This window comes from Ovis canadensis, chromosome 1 (genome assembly GCF_042477335.2).
Source record: "Ovis canadensis isolate MfBH-ARS-UI-01 breed Bighorn chromosome 1, ARS-UI_OviCan_v2, whole genome shotgun sequence".
In the NCBI taxonomy this organism is placed as follows: domain Eukaryota; kingdom Metazoa; phylum Chordata; class Mammalia; order Artiodactyla; family Bovidae; genus Ovis; species Ovis canadensis.
In genome coordinates this window covers 80,831,801-80,854,841 of record NC_091245.1, presented here as the reverse complement: position 1 = coordinate 80,854,841, position 23,041 = coordinate 80,831,801, and the positions used below count along the sequence as shown (strand labels likewise).

The 23,041-nt window shown below is 34.4% G+C and overlaps 1 protein-coding gene across 1 annotated transcript in view; it reads left to right on the top strand.

The window, feature by feature from the left end:
• COL11A1 (collagen type XI alpha 1 chain) overlaps window positions 1-23,041 on the top strand; it is a 231,805-nt gene that overhangs the window by 183,557 nt on the left and 25,207 nt on the right. Inside the window, exons 48-54 of the mRNA XM_069599057.1 lie at window positions 1,538-1,591; window positions 2,816-2,869; window positions 13,800-13,853; window positions 14,445-14,552; window positions 14,840-14,893; window positions 15,580-15,633; window positions 16,675-16,728. Coding sequence (XP_069455158.1) covers window positions 1,538-1,591; window positions 2,816-2,869; window positions 13,800-13,853; window positions 14,445-14,552; window positions 14,840-14,893; window positions 15,580-15,633; window positions 16,675-16,728 — 432 coding nt within the window. The remainder of the gene's footprint in view (window positions 1-1,537; window positions 1,592-2,815; window positions 2,870-13,799; window positions 13,854-14,444; window positions 14,553-14,839; window positions 14,894-15,579; window positions 15,634-16,674; window positions 16,729-23,041) is intronic.

Sequence of the window (23,041 nt, the reverse complement as noted above, 5' to 3'; positions counted from 1 at the left end):
CTAAAATTGATGTATATTATGAATTTCCACATTACTAGTATCTTTCTCAAGGCTTATTAATATAAACAAAGTAGTCGTAAAGATTATGACTTTGCAGATTGTTGCCTCCCTGTTCCTTACCCAGACTTGCACCTGCCACTTTTAAAGTTTCTCTCACTGTCTTGACTATTTCTCCATCTTTCCTTTTCCTCTCTTCGGAATAATGTTGTGCACACATATGGCTTTCTTTGGTTGATATATTGTTATATCTATTTTATTTCTCTGTGTATATATTGTTAGGTATATATAAACTGCTACACATTTGTTTTGTTTTGTTTTTTAGTCTTTAGCTTTAGCTCTGGTCTTTGATGTGAAACAGGTAAATAATAGATAACAGTTACCCAGGATTTGGGTAACTAACAAATGTTAACACACTATTAAAAATTAATTACACTTTAAAACAAATTCTTAATTTAATGAGGAATTTCATCTTAATCAGAATGCTTTGGCCTAATAATATTCAATTATTCATTCTGGATTTTTTGCTCTAAATTTAATATTTCAGCTATAAATTTAAAATACATATATTTGTTGATCAAGCACTACCTTGGTAAAGAAAAAATAAGCCAGGGTCATTGGCATCTATAATGAAATGAATATATTTTCTAATTGCTCTTTCCCTTTGATGAACATTGCCTCCAATATTTGCTCCCTTCAAAATACATATTTTGATAATTTTATACTTACATGTTAGATTTTATAAGGAACAAGAAACATAAACATTGCCCATTCAAAATAACTAATTAATACCCTAAACAGTTCAGTTGCATAGCAAGCTTCTCTCTGAATACCCTTGCTATGGTCCCCCGAATCATTAATACATTCTCTCTGACTTATGGGAATAGCTAATGGCTAATAGTCAACCATGACATGAAAATAAACTGTGACCTCTAAGAAAGTACTAATGCCCTGGGATTTACTACAGATGAATTTAAACACAGTCTTGAAGGGGTTCTGGCCATCAGTATTTTACAAAAATTGTCCCAAGGTAATTTTAATGCATAGCCAGGAGCAAGAACCTTTATTTAAGGATGACAACTAAACAGTTAATCTTATTCCAATTCTGGCATATGTAACATGAGAGCTGACATTAAAAAAAGTGAAAATATACAAATAAGAAATATAGAATTAATGAATTCTAAATCTATTCAAGCACTATTTATTTTCCCAACTTTATGTCTCCTTTATACTCTAGCATTCTAGTATATTCTGGTATATAATATTTTAGTTGTATTATGAATTCATTGTACTGGATAGTATTAATAGGCTTTTATAATTTTTAATTAAATTGTTCTTCCTGCAGTTCTAATTTCCCCATATCTATGTGTAAAGAAGAATTTGCTAACATGATGTATCCATTAAGAATGATACCTGATTTGTTTTATTGACTATGATTTTGCAGGCTGAAGCTTCTTTTTGTTTTCTTAATCACAAAATGAAAATATCAGGAATGCATTTGAATTCGGTCTACATAAACCTTAATATTCTTCTCTTACAGGGTCCACCTGGTCCTCCAGGCCCAAGAGGTCCTCAAGGTCCCAATGGAGCTGATGTAAGACTGTGAAATATTTAGTTATTTTGAAGTTATATAGATATTATGTAATGGCAAGCAGTATCTAAAATACAATGGGGATAATTACACTCCTTTGAAATGTTTACATGAACAATAGCTTAAGGGTCATTTACTCACTTCATTTTTTTTTTCCACTTCATTTTGTTTAAAGGAAAAGAAAGGCTTTGCAGGGAACTAGTCCCTGCAAATATTAATATAATATAGGTACAAAAAAAATATTACATTCAATATATATTTAGTGAGAAATATTCACTAAAGTACCACATTGTTCAGTTCAAATTACTGTGTCTTGCACATAATAATTCTACACTGCTGCTGAATTGTTTCAGATTTAACCTTTATCTTTTACAACTCCTTGAGGAGATGGTTTGTAATTGCCTTGATTATACTAGCCTAGATCTGTGTCCCAAACATCCTTTATCTAAAAGTTTTGCAATTTTGTATTTTTTTCTGTAAAATATATCAGAGTAATGTGTACATTATAATATATTTACTTCTTACCCTGTAAAAAATGTTTCCTCTTAATTGTATAAATGATCTCCCCCAAGCTTAACTGTTGACTGACTGTTACAATATTATAGGAGTGTAATGTCATATTTATCTTATTGTTACTATTAACAAACTTATAAACTTTGGTGTTGTGTTTCCATTTGACTTTCCCTTTTCACAATGAGCAAGTTTGCTCTTCTGTTATTCCTGGTTTTAATGCTGGCAGGTCAGAACTAGGTAAAATAAATTACATGCAGATATACTAAAAATGCTTTTAGGTTTTAATTCTTCTAAGCAATTTAAAGACTAAGAGATGGTTTATATTGTTTTTGCATGGATTGTAGTATTCTTAATCAGAGTCGTATTTTGATCCACTAAGAAAATCTGCAAAACCGTCCTCTAAATCTGATCTACTCAATTGGCAGAAAAATTGAAATTATGTTCCAAGTATTAACTGATATGACTAGAGTTGGAAAGTCCTCTGCTTTATCACCAGAATTCTGGTGCATTTGAAAATCAATTCAATGCAATTAAATTATTTGCTATCCAGCACATTTGACAACTCCATAAAGTTCATTGTTTTGTCTCATCTTTCAAATGACTTGAGATATTCTTGCACATATTTCTCTCTTTGAGAACAAGTGGATGTATGTTTATGAATTTATATCTTATTACAAGAGTAAGGATAACTGTATTCCCTTTCTTACACCGCAGGGACCACAAGGACCTCCAGGATCCATTGGCTCAGTTGGTGGTGTTGGAGAAAAGGTAAGGGATGCAGTGATAGACAGTTAAAGCAGCAAGAATTGGGAACTTTAATAATATCAGTTAGTATTTTAAGTGCTTATAATAGTTGTGTCTTTCTAATGTTTTGCACATATTTATATCATGATTTAGAGGTGTAACATTTTTTATTGCCAGGCATGGTTCTCCTCGTATGGATTACTCCTTGTAATTAACACAACCACCCCATGATGATAATATTTTATCCACATTTTTAGGCTGAGTGAGCAGAATATAGAGAATATCAGTAATTTCATCAAGGTTTTGTCAATAGAAAGTGACTAAATCAAGATCCACTTTAACCCAGGTATATTTGATTAGACTGTGTCTGTAGTAACATTCTACTGAAAATAGAAGAGATTGGTTGATGCAACTGACTTAAAAGGGAGAAAAGAATCCTTCACAATACAAAAGAATTAATCATTCATTTTGTCATATTTGGAGTTGTATTTTCATTACTAATTGAGCTTCCCTAGTGTCTCAGACGGTAAAGAGTCTGCCTGCAGTGTAGGAGACCTGGGTTCAATCCTGGGTTGGGAGGATCCCTTGGAGAAGGAAATGGCAACCCACTCCAGTATTCTTGCCTGGAAATCCCATGGATGGAGGAGCCTGGCAGGCTACAGTCAATGGGGTCGCAAAGAGTCCGACACAACTGAGTGACTTCAATTTAATTTACTTTTTTCATTACTAATACTGTCTTTGGCACTTTTCAAAATTGTTGGCATTGATATAATATCTGAGCTCTGAATAGTTTCTTTTTATCATGAAAATGATTTTATTTAAAATATCTGCTTTTCCTTTTTATAAAAATGATAAAATGATTCTCTTTTGTTATTTATGCATTCACTCTCATTTCTTAAAAGAACTTTCAAGAAAATTAACATTGATATTGCTTTACTTAAAAAATAAATTCTTCATCAGTTTGAGGCATAGAAATGTCATGCCATAAAATACACAGTGGAAAAAATTTGGAAATTTCCTGTGTTTGCTTCAGTTTTGTCAATAAATATCAGAAGTATAGACTTATCCTTATCATAAAAGTAATTCTGTTGTTTAGTCTCAAAAATTTTGATGTATCATATATTATACTCATTGATTTATTTTTGTTGAAAGATTTAGTCCTCAGAAAAGATATGTAATTGGTTGAGAATCTAGTACTTTAGTGTTTATTTGTTCCCAACACCCACATTCTAGCATTTTTATTATAATTAATCTTATATAATTGCCTATTTAAATAGTTTATTAATTACTAAATTAGAAATAGTTGAAAGCTATTATCTAATTCTTCCCCTGGAGAAGGAAATGGCAACACCTCCCAGTATTCTTGCCTGGGGAATCCCATGGACAGCGGAGCCTGGTGGGCTACAGTTCATGGAGTTGCAGAGTCAGACACCATGAGTGAGCAACTAACACTTTCCCTTTCATCTAATTCTTATTTCATAAGCAGGCTAGTTCTTTAATTCTGATTGACTAACTCTTGGCTTATATTCTTAAAGTTTCTGTTTAAAAAAAATGCAGATAAATTGAGAATGGAATTGAAAGAACTTTTTCTTTGAGTTCAGTTGTCATAGGAAGAGTAACAGAAAAGAAGACTGCTATCTGATGGTATCACAGTAATAGACAGATGAAGGTAGCCCACACCTTTCCTCTTTCTTCCCTTTGCATCATCTTCTTTTGGTTCTAATACTGAACAAATAATTGTTAGGACTAGTCTCTAATTTTAGTTTTCTGCCCATATAGCAAATTCTAAAACCATTTTACCACTTTTTCAGCTTATTTTGTTTCCTAAAGCTTTTGGGTACAGTGGGAATACTGTTAAGTACTTAAGTTGTTTCTTTAATGGTTTTATCCTCTGCCCTAATCTAGAAGATAAGCATGGATGCCAGATGTTTGGAGCTTTGGGAAATTCCCTTCCCATACTGTTTCCATTTGCTTAAAGTCTATCTGGTAATATCTGGCCACTTTTGCATCTTCATAGAATAATTCGGTTAACCAGGATAGGTGTTTGACTTCTTAAAATTAAAACATCTAAATTTGTTGTACTTAAAAAAAAAAAACAGAGTTTTATTTTTCTCTATTTAAAAACATTTCTATGTGACAGCAAGATAGAAATAAAATCCTAATATTCTTTTCTTTTCTTCAGAATCTAGGGTATAGATTCTGGCTATACTTTGAATCTAGGGTATACTTTGATGAAGATTACAGATTTTTGAGATCGAATCTGATTTGATTTGAATGCTTTCTCACTTCTATGCTGGAAATTTATTTTCAGTCCCAAATTCAATAGAAAAAAGAAAAGCTAAGCTACTTTAGTCATGCTGCACTTTGCTTTAATAAATTTAACTTGTTTTCTGTGTAATATATGTTTGCTATTGATGGATTTTGTACTTTAGTGTTTTCCTCAAAACAATGAATGCTTATTTTATGAATTTAGGCAGACAGAGTAACTTGCTATGCCTTCTGAAGGGGGCTTTAATCTGAACAAGTGTGTTACAGAATGGAGGCTTTAATCTAACAAGTGTGTTAAAATGGTTAAATGATAAATAATAATAAATATATAATCTACCACCTCTTTCATATGCCAGTGGTCTTCATAGACTTTACATTATTGCAAATTACCATTATTACTTAGAATAAGCATGGTATAGCCTGTTGATACTAGAAATATTTAATTTACATAATCCAGTCTTGTTCATTGTTTTATTGCTTTAAATGTGATCTTGTTCCATCCCTTTTCAATTTTAAATGGGACCTTTAGCAATAATATTAATATCATCTTAAGTAATTGCTATTTATATTGTGCACATTTGTCTATAATATAACCAAAAATGTAATTTTCATATGTATTTAGTCATACTGCTACATATTAGATCTCTAGAACTTATTCATCTTGAGTATCTGAAATTTTGAACCCTTTAATTAACATCTCCCCATGGCCCCCAATCTCCAACCCCTGGTGACCACCAATCTACTCTCTGCTTGGGTGAGCTTAGCTTTTTTAAATTCCATCTAATTGAGGTTATGCAGTATACTATATACATTCCATATATAATGAATTTAATATGGACATTTTACAGTTGATTTGAATGGCAAACCGCTTAAGTTTTTTTCAAAGATGTGAATAATGACTCTTAAAATATCACCTACATTTTATTCCATCATACTGGGATTGGTGAATGATTCATTGCTTTGAAAATAATGTAAATATAATTTTTACTTGTAAAGTTTTTTCAAGATAATTGGAAATATTTTCTACTTATCTTGAGAGAGAAAATAATTTATACATAATAATAGTACTAATAAATTCTTAGAAAGTACTTGATCTCTTCCCTCATTATGCAGACAATTTCAAAAGTTAAAATATGTGCATATCCTCAAAGAATAAGAAATTGTGTACACAAAATAGTCTCTCCCTTGGAATTATGTTTATATTTGATTTCAAACCAATTCATGAACAGTGGGTTTGTGCCAGGAACATTAGAAATAGCCAAGTTAAAAATTAAAGGAGGGGGGAGGGAAAGATGGCGGAGGAATAGGACGGGAAGATCACGTTCTCCCTCACAAATTCCTCAAAAGAACATTTCAACGCCGAGCAAACTCCACAAAACAACTTCTGTAGGCTGGCAGAGGACATCAGGCAACCAGAAAAGCAGACCATTGTCTTCAAAAACAGATTTTTAATCTTTGCTCTTAGGTATTTGTTGTCAATTTTGTACATTTAAAAACCCAAACTTCACTACCCAAGTTTACCTGAGAGCGAGATTACTGGCTTGACCACTCTCTCCTCCTCTGGACTCTCCTTTTTCTCCACGAGGTGGCCTCTGTATCTTTTCTCCCCCATCTCTTCTCTATCCAACTCTGTGAATCTCTGAGTGTTCCAGACGGTAGAGAACACCTAAGGAACTGGTTACTGGCAGGATTTGTCTCTCTCCTACTCATTCCTCTCCCTTATCCTCCTGGTCACCTCTGTCTACTTCCTCCCTCTCCTCTTCCCCATATAACTCTGTAAATACCTCTGAGCGGTCCAGACTATAGAGCGCACATAAGGAAGTGACTACTGGCTAGCTTGCTCTCTCCTCTCTTGATCTCACCGCATCTCATTCCAGTTACCTCGAACTACCCCCTCCATCTTCTCTTCTCCTTGTAACTCAGTGAACCTCTCTGAGTGTCCCTCAATGTGGAGAAACTTTTCATCTTTAACCTAGATGTTTTATCATCGGTGCTGTATAGATGGAGAAGTCTAGAGGCTACTGTAAAAATAAAACTGAAAACCAGAAGCAGGAAGCTTAAACCCAAAGCCTGAAAACATTAGAGAACTCTTGAATTCAGGGAACATTAAGCAATAGGAGCTCATCAAATGCCTTCATACCTACACCGAAACCAAGCTCCACCCAAGGGCCAACAAGTTCCAAAACAAGACATACCACGCAAATTCTCCAGCAACACAGGAACACTCCCCTGAGCCTCAATATACAGGCAGCTCAAAATTATCCCAAAACCTTTGATGTCTCATAACCCATTACGGGTCACTCCACTGCACTCCAGAGAGAAGAAACCCAGTTCCACCCACCAAAACTCCAACACAAGCCTCCCCAACCAGGAAACCTTGACAAGCCACTGATAGAACCCCACCCAAAGTGAGGAAGCTCCATAACAAAGAGAACTCCACAAATTATCAGAATATAAAAAGGCCACCCCAAACGCAGCAATATAACCAAGATGAAGAGACAGAGGAATACTCAGCAGGTAAAGGAACAGGAGAGTTGCCCACCAAACCAAACAAAAGAGGAAGAAGTAGTGAATCTACCAGAGAAGGAATTCCGAATATTGATAGTGAAAATGATCCAAAATCTTGAAATCAAAATGGAAACACAGATAAATAGCCTAGAGACAAGGATTGAGAAGATGCAAGAAAGGTTTAACAAGGACCTAGAAGAAATAAAAAAGAGTCAAAATATAATGAATAACACAATAAATGAGATCAGAAACACTCTGGAGGCAACAAATAGTAGAATAACAGAGGCAGAAGATAGGATTAGTGAAATAGAAGATAGAATGGTAGAAATAAATGAATCAGAGAGGAAACAAGAAAAACGAATTAAAAGAAACGAGGACAATCTCAGAGACCTCCAGGACAATATGAAACGCTCCAACATTCGAATTATAGGAGTCCCAGAAGAAGAAGACAGAAAGAAAGATCATGAGAAAATCCTTGAGGAGATAATAGTTGAAAACTTCCCTAAAATGGGGAAGGAAATAATCACCCAAGTCCAAGAAACACAGAGAGTCCCAAATAGGATAAACCCAAGGCGAAACACCCCAAGACACATATTAATCAAATTAACAAAGATCAAACACAAAGAACAAATATTAAAAGCAGCAAGGGAAAAACAACAAATAACACACAAGGGGATTCCCATAAGGATAACAGCTGATCTGTCAATAGAAACTCTTCAGGCCAGGAGGGAATGGCAAGACATACTTAAAGTGATGAAAGACAATAACCTACAGCCCAGATTACTGTACCCAGCAAGGATCTCATTCAAATACGAAGGAGAAATCAAAAGCTTTACAGACAAGCAAAAGCTGAGAGAATTCAGCACCACCAAACCAGCTCTCCAACAAATTCTAAAGGATATCCTCTAGACAGGAAACACGAAAAGGGTGTATAAACCCGAACCCAAAACAATAAAGTAAATGGCAACGGGATCATACTTAACAATAATTACCTTAAACGTAAATGGGTTGAACGCCCCAACCAAAAGACAAAGACTGGCCGAATGGATACAAAAACAAGACCCCTCTATATGCTGCTTACAAGAGACCCACCTCAAAACAAGGGACACATACAGACTGAAAGTGAAGGGCTGGAAAAAGATATACCACGCGAATAGAGACCAAAAGAAAGCAGGAGTGGCAATACTCATATCCGATAAAATAGACTTTAAAACAAAGGCTGTGAAAAGAGACAAAGAAGGCCACTACATAATGATCAAAGGAACAATCCAAGAAGAAGATATAACAATTATAAATATATATGCACCCAATATAGGAGCACCACAATATGTAAGACAAATGCTAACAAGTATGAAAGGGGAAATCAACAATAACACAATAATAGTGGGAGACTTTAATACCCCACTCACACCTATGGACAGATCAACTAAACAGAAAATTAACAAAGAAACGCAAACTTTAAATGATACATTAGATCAGTTAGACCTAATTGATATCTATAGGACATTTCACCCCAAAACAACGAATTTCACCTTTTTTTCAAGTGCTCATGGAACCTTCTCCAGGATAGATCACATCCTGGGCCATAAATCTAAACTTGATAAATTCAAAAAAATCGAAATCATTCCAAGCATCTTTTCTGACCATAATGCATTAAGATTAGATCTCAATTACAGGAGAAAAACTATTAAAAATTCCAACATATGGAGGTTGAACAACACACTTCTGAATAACCAACAAATCACAGAAGAAATCAAAAAAGAAATCAAAATATGCATAGAAACTAATGAAAATGAAAACACAACAACCCAAAACCTGTGGGACACTATAAAAGCAGTGCTAAGAGGAAAGTTCATAGCAATACAGGCATACCTCAAGAAACAAGAAAAAAGTCAAATAAATAACCTAACTCTACAACTAAAGCAACTAGAAAAGGAAGAGTTGGAGAACCCCAGAGTTAGTAGAAGGAAAGAAATCTTAAAAATTAGGGCAGAAATAAATGCAAAAGAAACAAAAGAGACCATAGCAAAAATCAACAAAGCCAAAAGCTGGTTCTTTGAAAGGATAAATAAAATTGACAAACCATTAGCCAGACTCATCAAGAAGCAAAGAGAAAAATCAAATCAATAAAATTAGAAATGAAAATGGAGAGATCACAACAGACAACACAGAAATACAAAGGATCATAAGAGACTACTATCAGCAGTTGTATGCCAATAAAATGGACAACGTGGAAGAAATGGACAAATTCTTAGAAAAGTACAATTTTCCAAAACTGAACCAGGAAGAAATAGAAAATCTTAACAGACCCATCACAAGCACGGAAATTGATACAGTAATCAGAAATCTTCCAGCAAACAAAAGCCCAGGTCCAGACGGCTTCACAGCTGAATTCTACCAAAAATTTCGAGAAGAGCTAACACCTATCCTCCTCAAACTCTTCCAGAAAATTGCAGAGGAAGGTAAACTTCCAAACTCATTCTATGAGGCCACCATCACCCTAATACCAAAACCTGACAAAGATGTCACAAAAAAAGAAAACTACAGGCCAATATCTCTGATGAACATAGATGCAAAAATCCTGAACAAAATTCTAGCAATCAGAATCCAACAACACATTAAAAAGATCATACACCATGACCAAGTGGGCTTTATCCCAGGGATGCAAGGATTCTTCAATATCCGCAAATCAATCAATGTAATTCACCACATTAACAAATTGAAAAATAAAAACCATATGATTATCTCAATAGATGCAGAGAAGGCCTTTGACAAAATTCAACATCCATTTATGATAAAAACTCTCCAGAAAGCAGGAATAGAAGGAACATACCTCAACATAATAAAAGCTATCGATGACAAACCCACAGCAAACATTATCCTCAATGGTGAAAAATTGAAAGCATTTCCCCTAAAGTCAGGAACAAGACAAGGGTGTCCACTTTCACCGCTACTATTCAACATAGTTCTGGAAGTTTTGGCCACAGCAATCAGAGCAGAAAAAGAAATAAAAGGAATCCAAATTGGAAAAGAAGAAGTAAAACTCTCACTGTTTGCAGATGACATGATCCTCTACATGGAAAACCCTAAAGACTCCACCAGAAAATTACTAGAACTAATCAATGAATATAGTAAAGTTGCAGGATATAAAATCAACACACAGAAATCCCTTGCATTCCTATACACAAATAATGAGAAAGTAGAAAAAGAAATTAAGGAAACAATTCCATTCACCATTGCAACGAAAAGAATAAAATACTTAGGAATATATCTACCTAAAGAAACTAAAGACCTATATATAGAAAACTATAAAACACTGATGAAAGAAATCAAAGAGGACACTAATAGATGGAGAAATATACCATGTTCATGGATTGGAAGAATCAATATAGTGAAAATGAGTATACTACCCAAAGCAATTTACAAATTCAATGCAATCCCTATCAAGCTACCAGCCACATTTTTCACAGAACTAGAACAAATAATTTCAAGATTTGTATGGAAATACAAAAAACCTCGAGTAGCCAAAGCAATCTTGAGAAAGAAGAATGGAACTGGAGGAATCAACTTGCCTGACTTCAGGCTCTACTACAAAGCCACAGTCATCAAGACAGTATGGTACTGGCACAAAGACAGACATATAGATCAATGGAACAAAAGAGAAAGCCCAGAGATAAATCCACACACATATGGACACCTTATCTTTGACAAAGGAGGCAAGAATATACAATGGAGTAAAGACAATCTCTTTAACAAGTGGTGCTGGGAAAACTGGTCAACCACTTGTAAAAGAATGAAACTAGATCACTTTCTAACACCGCACACAAAAATAAACTCAAAATGGATTAAAGATCTAAATGTAAGATCAGAAACTATAAAACTCCTAGAGGAGAACATAGGCAAAACACTCTCCGACATAAATCACAGCAGGATCCTCTATGATCCACCTCCCAGAATTCTGGAAATAAAAGCAAAAATAAACAAATGGGATCTAGTTAAAATTAAAAGCTTCTGCACAACAAAGGAAAATATAAGCAAGGTGAAAAGACAGCCTTCTGAATGGGAGAAAATAATAGCAAATGAAGCAACTGACAAACAACTAATCTCAAAAATATACAAGCAACTTATGCAGCTCAACTCCAGAAAAATAAACGACCCAATCAAAAAATGGGCCAAAGAACTAAATAGACATTTCTCCAAAGAAGACATACGGATGGCTAACAAACACATGAAAAGATGCTCAACATCACTCATTATTAGAGAAATGCAAATCAAAACCACAATGAGATACCACTTCACACCAGTCAGAATGGCTGCGATCCAAAAATCTGCAAGCAATAAATGCTGGAGAGGGTGTGGAGAAAAGGGAACCCTCCTACACTGTTGGTGGGAATGCAAACTAGTACAGCCACTATGGAGAACAGTATGGAGATTCCTTAAAAAATTGCAAATAGAACTACCTTATGACCCAGCAATCCCACTGCTGGGCATACACACCGAGGAAACCAGAATTGAAAGAGACACATGTACCCCAGTGTTCATCGCAGCACTGTTTATAATAGCCAGGACATGGAAACAACCTAGATGTCCATCAGCAGATGAATGGATAAGAAAGCTGTGGTACATATACACAATGGAGTATTACTCAGCCATTAAAAAGAATTCATTTGAATCAGTTCTGATGAGATGGATGAAACTGGAGCCGATTATACAGAGTGAAGTAAGCCAGAAAGAAAAACACCAATACAGTATACTAACACATATATATGGAATTTAGGAAGATGGCAATGACGACCCTGTATGCAAGACAGCAAAAAAGACACAGATGTGTATAACGGACTTTTGGACTCAGAGGGAGAGGGAGAGGGTGGGATGATTTGGGAGAATGACATTCTAACATGTATACTATCATGTGAATTGAATCCCCAGTCTATGTCTGACGCAGGATGCAGCATGCTTGGGGCTGGTGCATGGGGATGACCCAGAAAGATGTTATGGGGAGGGAGGTGGGAGGGGGGTTCATGTTTGGGAATGCATGTAAGAATTAAAGATTTTAAAATTTAAAAAATAAAAAACTAAAAAAAAAAATAAAAATAAAAAAAAATAAAAATTAAAGGAAATTCAGGCCTCATTTTTTTTTAATTAGAATAATTTTTACTTCAGAGTTTCTAGTACAACAGGTTTTGTTAGAAACATTCATGGCACATCAATGTACTCTATTACTTCACTTGAATGATTACTTGAACAGAATATTGTGTCTTTATGCATTTCTAAGTATGAAGAGTTAGTAACAGACTTTCACAAGAGAAAACCTATTAGTCTAGGAGGATTATTTATTATTCCACTGAGTCAGAAAATAGCCATCCATATCTATATATGGAAATCATAAAAACTGCCTATATATATTGGAGAAGTATATATATTGGAGAAGGAAATGTATACACACACACACACACACACACACAGGAGAGGGAAATGGCAACCCACTCCAGCATTCTTTCCTGGAGAATTACATGGATAGAGGAGCTTGGCAGGCTATAGTCCATGGGATTGCAAAAGGGTCAGTCATGACCTAGTGACTTAACATAATATGTATATTTATATATATATATAGAGAGAGACTCAAAAAAAGAAATTTTAATTAGTATCTAAGTATCAATGTGCATCTTACAAATAGTCTTTTTGTATTTATTTATAGCTCTACTTTATACCTCTTCAGACCTCTACTAACTAATTTGATAGGATTATCAAAATGCTACCAAATTGTTTGATTAGAGCAAATTAATATTTTAAAAAGAAAACATTTTAAATTGTTTAATCCATAAGCTTAATTGTAATGTGAATATTGATGCAACACAATACACAGTTTTTAGGAAACGTGAATGTCTGTTTTGTGTGTTTTGGTGGTAACTTGGCTTAATGTTCTGGCTCTTAACTAACTGATGAGAATTGTAGCATCCAGCATATTCAGTTCTATTAATATCTCCCCAGTTGAGAAATAAAAGTATTAAGGTCAGCAATAGAAAAAGTTCCTTCTTTTTATCAAAGTTGTCCCTGCTTTTTAAACAATATAATGAGTTAAGGGCTAGTTTAAAGTGTCATGGTCATCATTGAAGGCAATTTTACAAATGCAAAACATCGTTTCTGTGTTCGGATAACTCATTTCTGTTCTTTATAGGGTGAACCTGGAGAAGCAGGGAACCCTGGGCCTCCTGGAGAAGCAGGCACAGGTGTAAGTGCTGGCTTATTGTCAATATAGTGTTTTAGGGATAAGATATTTCTTTCAGAGTATTTTAAACATGGAACTTAACTCCTAGATGCAATTCAGTTACTTGGTTTCCCTTTCCAGTCCATTAAGAATCATCACAAATGCAGAGCCTTTTTATTTAATAATTTTGCCTGTCCTCTGCATATTTTTGACTCACACGGAAATTTAACAAATATTACATGTGCCAACTTAGAACATTAATAACTGTAAGATATTTATTGCACATATCTTTGGTGGACTATCCACAAAAGAAATGAACAAACCCTGCTACATCAAGTGATTATGGATTGTACTATTCTAACTTAGATTGGTTTAAACTGAGGGTGACCTTGACTTCCAGAAAACATTTGGCCATGTTTTGAGACATTTTTGGTTGTCACTCTTGGAGCAACGATAAGTGCTGGCATCTATGTAATAGGCACCTGGATGGTGGTAAACATCTTGCAATGCAGGAGACAGGCTCCCACAACAGAGAAGTGCCTGACCTAATATGCTGAGGTTAAGAAGCTGTTTTAAAACTTGTAAGAGAATCAGGTGTTTTTCTTTGTTGTGTAGGGTCCCAAAGGAGAAAGAGGAGAGAAAGGAGAAGCTGGTCCACCGGGTGCTGCTGGACCTCCTGGTGCTAAGGGACCGCCAGGTGATGATGGCCCTAAGGGTAATCCGGTGAGTGACCTCGGTCCTCTTCAAAGTGACATCTATGGCAAAGCTCCTTGAAACTTTTCATAGTAAGACTAGAAATCATGAGACTTTGGCCCATAGTTGGTGAAGTTAACTTTCCTTCGTTTTATATATTCATAAGCATTCTCAATTCATACCATTTTAAAAAAAGTTTCTAGCAGAAGAAAGATATTTTATATGGTTTCGCCATGACTTTTACCTCTTAAACTTCAGAATATCACGACTTTATATGAAACTATTTTTCATTATTTCCTTTTAAAACATTATCTTAGGGTCCTGTTGGTTTTCCTGGAGATCCTGGTCCTCCTGGTGAGCCTGGCCCTGCAGTAAGTATCATGAGAAAACAAAGGAATTATTTTCGTGAGGAATCTTCCCAGTTAATAATTAAAGAAAAGCCTTAATTACTTCAGTGGATCCTCAGAATTAGGAAGAAAAGAAAGATGTAAACTGTAGCCACGTGTAGCAGAACAAAAATTTGTATATTTGAAGATTATTTGACTTGCGTTGCATGATTATTATTATCTCTTCATTGGGTTACTGTTCCAGAGTTTGTTGTGTTGTACATATTAATTATCTGAGTAGCAGCAAAGAGTCAGACATGACTGAGCAACTGAACTGAACGGAACTGAGCAGCATTACTTTTATTTCAAAATTATAGGAGTTCTGCTTTTACCTCGGTCTGTTTTAAAATCGAAATATCTCAAACTGCATCATATTTGTTCATAGTTAAAGGATGCACTCTTCTTGTATAATAATTATATCTTCCCCTTTCCTTATATTCAGAGCACACTATATATTTTTTAATTTAACATGAGAGAAATTTCATAAATTTTATGGTAAGAGATTCTATAATTCTTAAAAAAAAACAACTGAAAGAATATAATGATACTCTTGTCTATCAGGTAATAATTTATCTTAAGGACTAAGCTGGTACATCATAGCTTTTTTTTTCCTGATAAAAGTGAGTTAATATTGAGAAATACCTGGGTTCATTTTCTTTTGCTGATTATAGGGTCAAGATGGTGTTGGTGGTGACAAGGGTGAAGATGGAGATCCTGGACAACCGGTAAGTAAGCACACTATTTTATTTAGCCTCTGCAGAGTCTCAAGATATTTAAAAGAAGTAATCAGGCTCTGAAAAGCATAGCTAAATGTATACATATTTTTCTTAATGAATTATCAGTTATATTTGAACTCCAGTTTAATGTCAGTCTTCCATGGAATGTTTCTTACTTGATGTAGTTTAAGAAATAGAAGCACAGTCTTCATAATAAAAACTAAAGCTGTATCATAATAGTGATTTTGTCACACCAGATCACATTCAGCTATCTCTCCAGTTGTGTTAAATGGAAAATCATTTTAAACTCACAAGTGAGACTTAAATGAAGAAAACAGTTATCAGCCTATTATTAGGATGAATTACTTCAATTTCTAACCTAAAAGAACTCAGCATTACTGGACTATTTTTTAAATTTTTTAATTTGGGAAATACAGCAGGAGGCTTCGGCCACATGTGGTTATTTAAGGAGGAAGTAAGGAGGGTGCTTACTTAACTAGGAATGAAAGACAAACTGCACTCTGAACATAACTTTGTCTCTAGAGTCATATCCGCTGGGTGTTTGCAGTCAAAGATATATAGGCTTATTCTGTGTGAATAAGACTTGTGGGTCATATCCCAGCATGTTGTGTTCTCCTTTGCATAAAAAAGGGTAGTGTTGCACAAGATAAAATTAGAGATATAGATTCATAGTTCACAGATGTATGTGATATGAATTGAATTATTAACCACATGATTCTATTAATTAGTATATCAACTGGATATTTTTCAGAATAAATTAGCACTTAAAAAACAGTTTTAAATAGAAGGAATTCAATTCCACTTTTTTCTTCTATTTATATGAAGAAGTTTTCCATATAAATTTACTGGTTGTAATTATAGATATCTGGAGGAAGTTTAAGTATCTGAAATAAGGATGAGATATTCCAGGAAATAGATGTGGAGAAATGAAAAAAGCATGTTGGTTTCAGTCCAGATTTTGAACAGTGCTGGAAGCCATAAAATAATACCCATAAAATTGCTAAAAAGATATTTTTTCACATTTTATAGGGTCCTCCTGGCCCATCTGGTGAGGCTGGCCCACCAGGTCCTCCTGGTAAAAGAGTAAGTTTTAAAAATTCTTTATTTGAAATATCTACTAATTATCCATTCTGTGTATAAATTTATATAATATATATAAGCTGTAGGCAACATTATAATGGTACTGAAATATATAAGTCCTAGAGAATAATTTCCTGAATTTGTCAAAATAATTATTAATGTAGAACACACTTTAATTGACAGGTTTAATCTGTCACCGTGAAAAGTAGTTTTACACTTCTCTGTGCTTAAATCTCCTCCTCTGTAAAAATGTCACAGGCTTTTTAAAAGACTCTGCTCTGATACCCTGCACTTCAGCTCATGCTGTTATCTGAAGTCCAATGCTTCTTGAAAGAATTATAGAAACCTTATTATAGTATCAATAGTATGAGCTCAGAAATCAGCATATTAGATTGCTTTACACTGTCAGACTACTCTGATTTGGAAATAATGGCTATATTTAAAAAAAAAAAAGAACTATAGTGAAATATAAAAATCTTATTCAAAATATTGGCTACAAGGGAACCTAGGAGATTTGTTTTATTGCCTTTTCCCTATTATTATACTGTTTTTATAATAAAACAATCCTGTAGACCTGCCTCTTGCAGCTCTTCTATCAATATCCAGTGCTCTCCTTCACCTTCTTTAGTCTATTTTTTAACCTATCCATGAACAAAATATGTGGCAAACATTAAAATGTGTTTCATAGTCTCATTTCCTCGTCAGTAATTCAAAAGCACAGAGCAACTGGGGCCACACTTGTTTTCCAATGGTAGCTTTATATTAGGAAGTATTCATACTATACATCTTCCTATACACAGAGTATGAACAGGTTTTAAATCCATCTCTCAGGATCAGAGGAGCCTGGCAGGCTACAGTCTGTGGGACTGCAAAAAGTCAGACACAACTGAAGTGACTTATCATGCACTCAGGATATAAATTTGAGTCAATATTTACAACCAAACACTTCTCTGCCAGAATGAACTTAGTTTGTAGTAAATATTGTCTTTGAATACAGTTTTATCCCACTGACCAAGTGCCTGTTTTAACTTTTCTCCTCCTCTTCCTCCTTTTCTTTCTCATAATTATTATTATTTTATTTGTTTGCTTGTTTTCTTTTTGTTATCAGGCTAAAAGCATAATCTTGATAGAAAAAGAAATATATCTCAAAACAACCATTGGGCTATTATTCTTACATACATTCTCAATCATTCAGTTGTGTTCGACCCTTTGTGACCCTATAGACTGTAGCCTGCCAGAGTCCTCTGTCCATGGATTCTCTAGGCAAGAATATTGGAGTGGGTTGCCATGACCTTCTCCAGGGGATCTTCCTGACCCAGAGATTAAACCCCATCTCTTAAGTCTCCTGCATTAGCAGGCAGGTTCTTTACCACTAGCACCACCTGGGAAGACCAGAAATATAACTTAGAATAAATTAATTTCTTTGAGTCTCAGTTTTCTCATTTATAAAGTGGGCAAAATAATATTCAATGCTGGCGTGAAATTAAATTAATAAATGTATATTTAAATCATCACATCTAATATCTGGATTTATCAAGAGTTCAAAGAGTGAATGTTGTTCCTAAGGAGTTAAATACAAGTTTTAAATTACAGCATCATTTATAAATGAAACAAGCATGTTAATTAAAATGTACAGATAAGATAGACATTTTCTTCTAATTTCTGAGTTCTGTAAATTGACATAAAGTTCATTAGCAATGAGTTTATAACTTCATAATTAATTACATTTTAAAAATATTGAATACTGTTATTCTGTTGAGGTGGATACATATTTGTATTATTTATTTATTTGATGTAAATACATATAAAATCATGTAACATAAACTGTAAAGGAATTTCCTATGAGAACTACTGCCAGAAAACAGAGCATTAAATTCATGATGACTGCATATAACTTCAATAACATGGATTTACTAAGCAACAGGGATTTAGACCTAGTTTGAGAAATATACAAAGGAAGTACTTGGGAACTTTGCTGTATGTCTGTGAAGTCACCTTGTTTATGTACTGAAGGAACACAAACTCCTGAGCCTGAAGGGATACGTGAAGCGAAAGTCATTCAGCCATGTTCAACTCTTTGTGACCGCATGGACTATACAGTCCATGGAATTCTCCAGGCCAGAATACTGGAGTGGGTAGAACTCTGCCTTCGCTAGCTTTTGCATTCAGCCAGCAGGCAGTATTGTCTCTGATGCAAGAATCAGTTTAAAATTCAGTTCAGTTCAGTTGCTCAGTGGTGTCCAACTCTTTGCGACCCCGTGAACCGCAGCACACCAGGCCTCCCTGTCCATCACCAGCTGCCAGAGTCCACCCAAACCCATGTGCATTGAGTCGGTGATGCCATCCAACCATCTCATCCTCTGTCATCCCCTTCTCCTGCCCTCAATCTTTCACAGCATCAGAGTCTTTTCAAATGAGTCAGCTCTTTGCATCAGGTGGCCAAAGTGTTGAAGTTTCAGCTTCAACATCAGTCCTTCCAATGAGCACCCAGAACTGATGTCCTTTAGGATAGACTGGTTGAATCTCCTTGCAGTTCAAGAGACTCTCAAGAGTCTTCTCCAACACCACAGTTCAAAAGCATCTAAAATCACCCTTGTGGAAACAGCAAAAATAGTCCTCTACAATAATTATAATATCTGATCTATATACTTATGACTTAATTGAATATGGAATTTCCTTACCATTTATTTCCCTTTAGTTCATCTGGAAAGTATAATTTTAAGTAAGCTTTGTATGTAATTTGTGGAAATTAATATTTCTCTTATCCTTTGTTTCCCTACATTGGACGCAACACAAAAGTAGATCAGTAACAATTTTGCTATAACATCTCATAGCAGAAATAACAATGAATAGAAATGTGTTGAAAACTATTTTACTTCCCTTGAGGGAATGTTACAAATAAATGATAATAAACTTTCCTGATAGAATATTGATTGGAATGTTGTGAGTAGCAGTGATATTAAGAAGCATCATTCTAACAGTTATTGAACAGGTAGGAAAATTAAGTTTCCATTTGTGGTACATGTACCTTCTGTCATGCATTTTAATACTTGAGAATAAACATATATTTCCTTAAGGCACTGGAAGACTACAGTTTATATCAATAAGCCATTGGATTTTAATGCTCCAGTTATCATTATAGCTGTTTGAAACCAAGAGCTAGTTCAAAACCCTTATACTGAAAAAAAAATCTACAGATGAGTAAACTGATTTGAAAATGCATATACTAAATGGAATTTTAAGGAGTTTATCTCATTTTTGCCAAAGGAAAATTGACAAAAATTAAAGCAATAACTGATATTATTAATTGATAGAAATATAGAGGAAATTTTAACCAGCTTTATATGCTCATATATAACATATATGAGCCTATGCCTTTATACATGGATGTGGATGGTCAGAAGATAAAATGTTGTAAGGAAACATCCTTTCCATATCTACCTACCCTAAGGAAGAGATCAGATATTAGGTTCTTAGGAAAGCGATCCTATTGCCTAAGTAGATCAGTATACCTTTCTCGTACACCTATTTCATCTCCCTGTGTTTTACAATCTACTGTATTTGTTAATATTGTCTTCTTTCTTTGAACTTTGTGAATTTCTTAGAGTTTCACTCTTTCTCTTATATTCTCCATGCACACACAGTACATTTCTAGCATCTAAGAAAGTTTTAATTATTTGCAGCATATATGGAAGATTGGGTAAATTGAAGAATAATATTATAAAAAGTGAATAGTGGAAAGGACTATATCATATATTTTGAAAGTGAAATGAAAGTGTTAGTTGCTCAGTCATTTCTGACTCTGCGATCCCATGGACTGTAGCCAATCAGGCTACTCTGTCAATGGGATTCTCCAAGCAAGAATACTAGAGTGGGTAGCCTTTCCCTTCTCCAGGGGATCTTCCCAACCCAGGGATCGAACCCTGGTCTCCCACATTGCAGGTGGATTCTTTACCAATTGAGCCACCAGGGAAGCCCAAGAATACTGGAGTGGGTAGCCTATCCCTTCTCCAATGGATCTTCCTGACCCAGGAATTGAACTGAGGTTTCCTGCATTGCAGGCGGATTCTTTACCAGCTGAGCTACCAGAGAAGTCCATTTTTCTAACAGCAAGAAAAATCTTGCTTAGCAGTGATTACTGATTTACAAGAACCTATTTTATTGTATCATGTTTTATGAGACATTTTCCAATCAGAACACTCATTACTTCATGATAGTACAGCAACTAATTCACTGCCTTAAGTCCTTGCCTCTATGTTTAATGCAGATATCTAGAAAGAAATGACTAAAACAAGTTTATCCATAGACATTGTTTAGTTTTCTTTTTTTAGGAAAACTGCCTATCCTCTTAGAAAAATTACATTATCCATTTTCACTCTAGTCTTTCTTAAAAATAAACGTGTTTTATCTAATATATATATATATATATATATATATATATATATATATATATATATATAAAGAATAAGAGAAAAATAGGAAAAATGAGATAAAGAACAGACCAGTCATTTAATGTGGATTTCCACCAGGATAGATGTTAGGCATTCATTCAAAGAGGAAAGAAATCCTTTTGGGATGAAAAAACTTTCTATTAAATCACAATTTTGTGGCTGTGCTGTAGTTTACATGTGTTTAAATTTTCTAGGCTTTTTAAACTCAAATTTTCTTTTCCCCCTTGCAGTAAATGCAACATTCTGTTATATTTTAGATTGCTGATGACTTGCTTTTTCTAAAGCTGGATATTTATATATCTTCTGTATTATAAAGTTCATGGGTGTAAATTCAGTCTCGAAGTTAATACCTTTATGTCACTATTGTAAGGTAAAATCTTCACAGAATAAAGAAAAGCCCATTATTTATTGAATCTCTTTTCTATTCCCCGAATTATAGTCATTATGGCTATTTTACCCAATGTCCTTCCCTGATGGCTCAGATGGTAAAGAATCTGCCTGCAATGTGGGAGACCCAGATTCCATCCCTATGTGGGGAAGATCCCCTAGAGAAGGAAATGGCAACCCCCTCCAAGTATTCTTGACTGGAGAATTACATCAGCAAAGGCTACAGTCCTTGGGGTCACAAAGTCAGACAGGACTGAGAGACTAACACTTTCACACTTGAATAAGTTAATATTTTAGCCGTCATGCCAATATTTTTAATTGATGTATAACTGACTTACAATATTATATTAGTTTCACTATACAACATAGTGATTGGATATTTTATACGCTATACTATAATCATCACAATGAGTTTAGCTACCATCTGCACACCAAAATATGACTCAACTCTTTAACACTAAGAAATATTTGAAGCTTATGCTTCTATGGAGAAGTACTCTTGCATAAATAGTATGAAATTCAAAAGATACACTTAAGTTTCAATGCCTATATTATTGTTAACAAATTACTGCTTGACTTGTAAACAAGAGACTGCTTACAGAATTTATACATTTCTTATTTTGGGGTCAAGGAACAAGGAATGTCTAATAATAGATGAAGCTACAGTGATAATACTGAGAAAATAATTACTGATGATATATTCGTTGCCTCTCTCAGAGATAAATGAGTTCACCGAACTCTGAATTTAATGAAGTGCTTGATACTCATTTTAAATGTGAATTTTAAAGACCAAATGAAAGGCTAGCATTTATTCACCAGTAGAATATTAATAAAGCATCTGGAAAAAATTCATCCTCCCTCGCCTTGAGTCCACCAATTACTATTGTCTCGTCTACTCTTCCCAAACTCCAATCTCAATCTTAGCGGATGATTTTGAACACAATTCATAGCAAAAATTAAGTAAACAAATGAAAAGCAGGAAATTCTAGGGGTAAATGAAATACTACAATTTCCTAGATATCATTAATTTTCTTTTTAAACTTCCTATACTTATGTCTGAACTTGTGTAAAAATTTTCAGCACAATTAAGATTCAGGTTGAGTCTTAATGTTTGTTAAGTCATAATAAATATCAATGAATTAGTGGAAATGAAATAAATATTTTATAATCCAGTCATAAATTTGTTATGTCTTAGAATGAATTTGTTAGGAATATATACATTGTTTATCCCACCACAGCAAGAGGGCAGAAGCACTCTTACTGATGGGACTGTCAACTAAATGCCCTGCTTGTGTTGATTTGAAAGATTTCTAAGAGATGCCATAAGTGAAAATATCAATGGCCTAAATATAATGAATAAGAACAAAATTTATATACAGTGGGAATTATAGCATATTTCTAGCTTCCAAAATTTTTGTTTTCTTTTATACCTTGACTATTATATTGAAGTTATATAATATAAATGATTCCTTTTTACC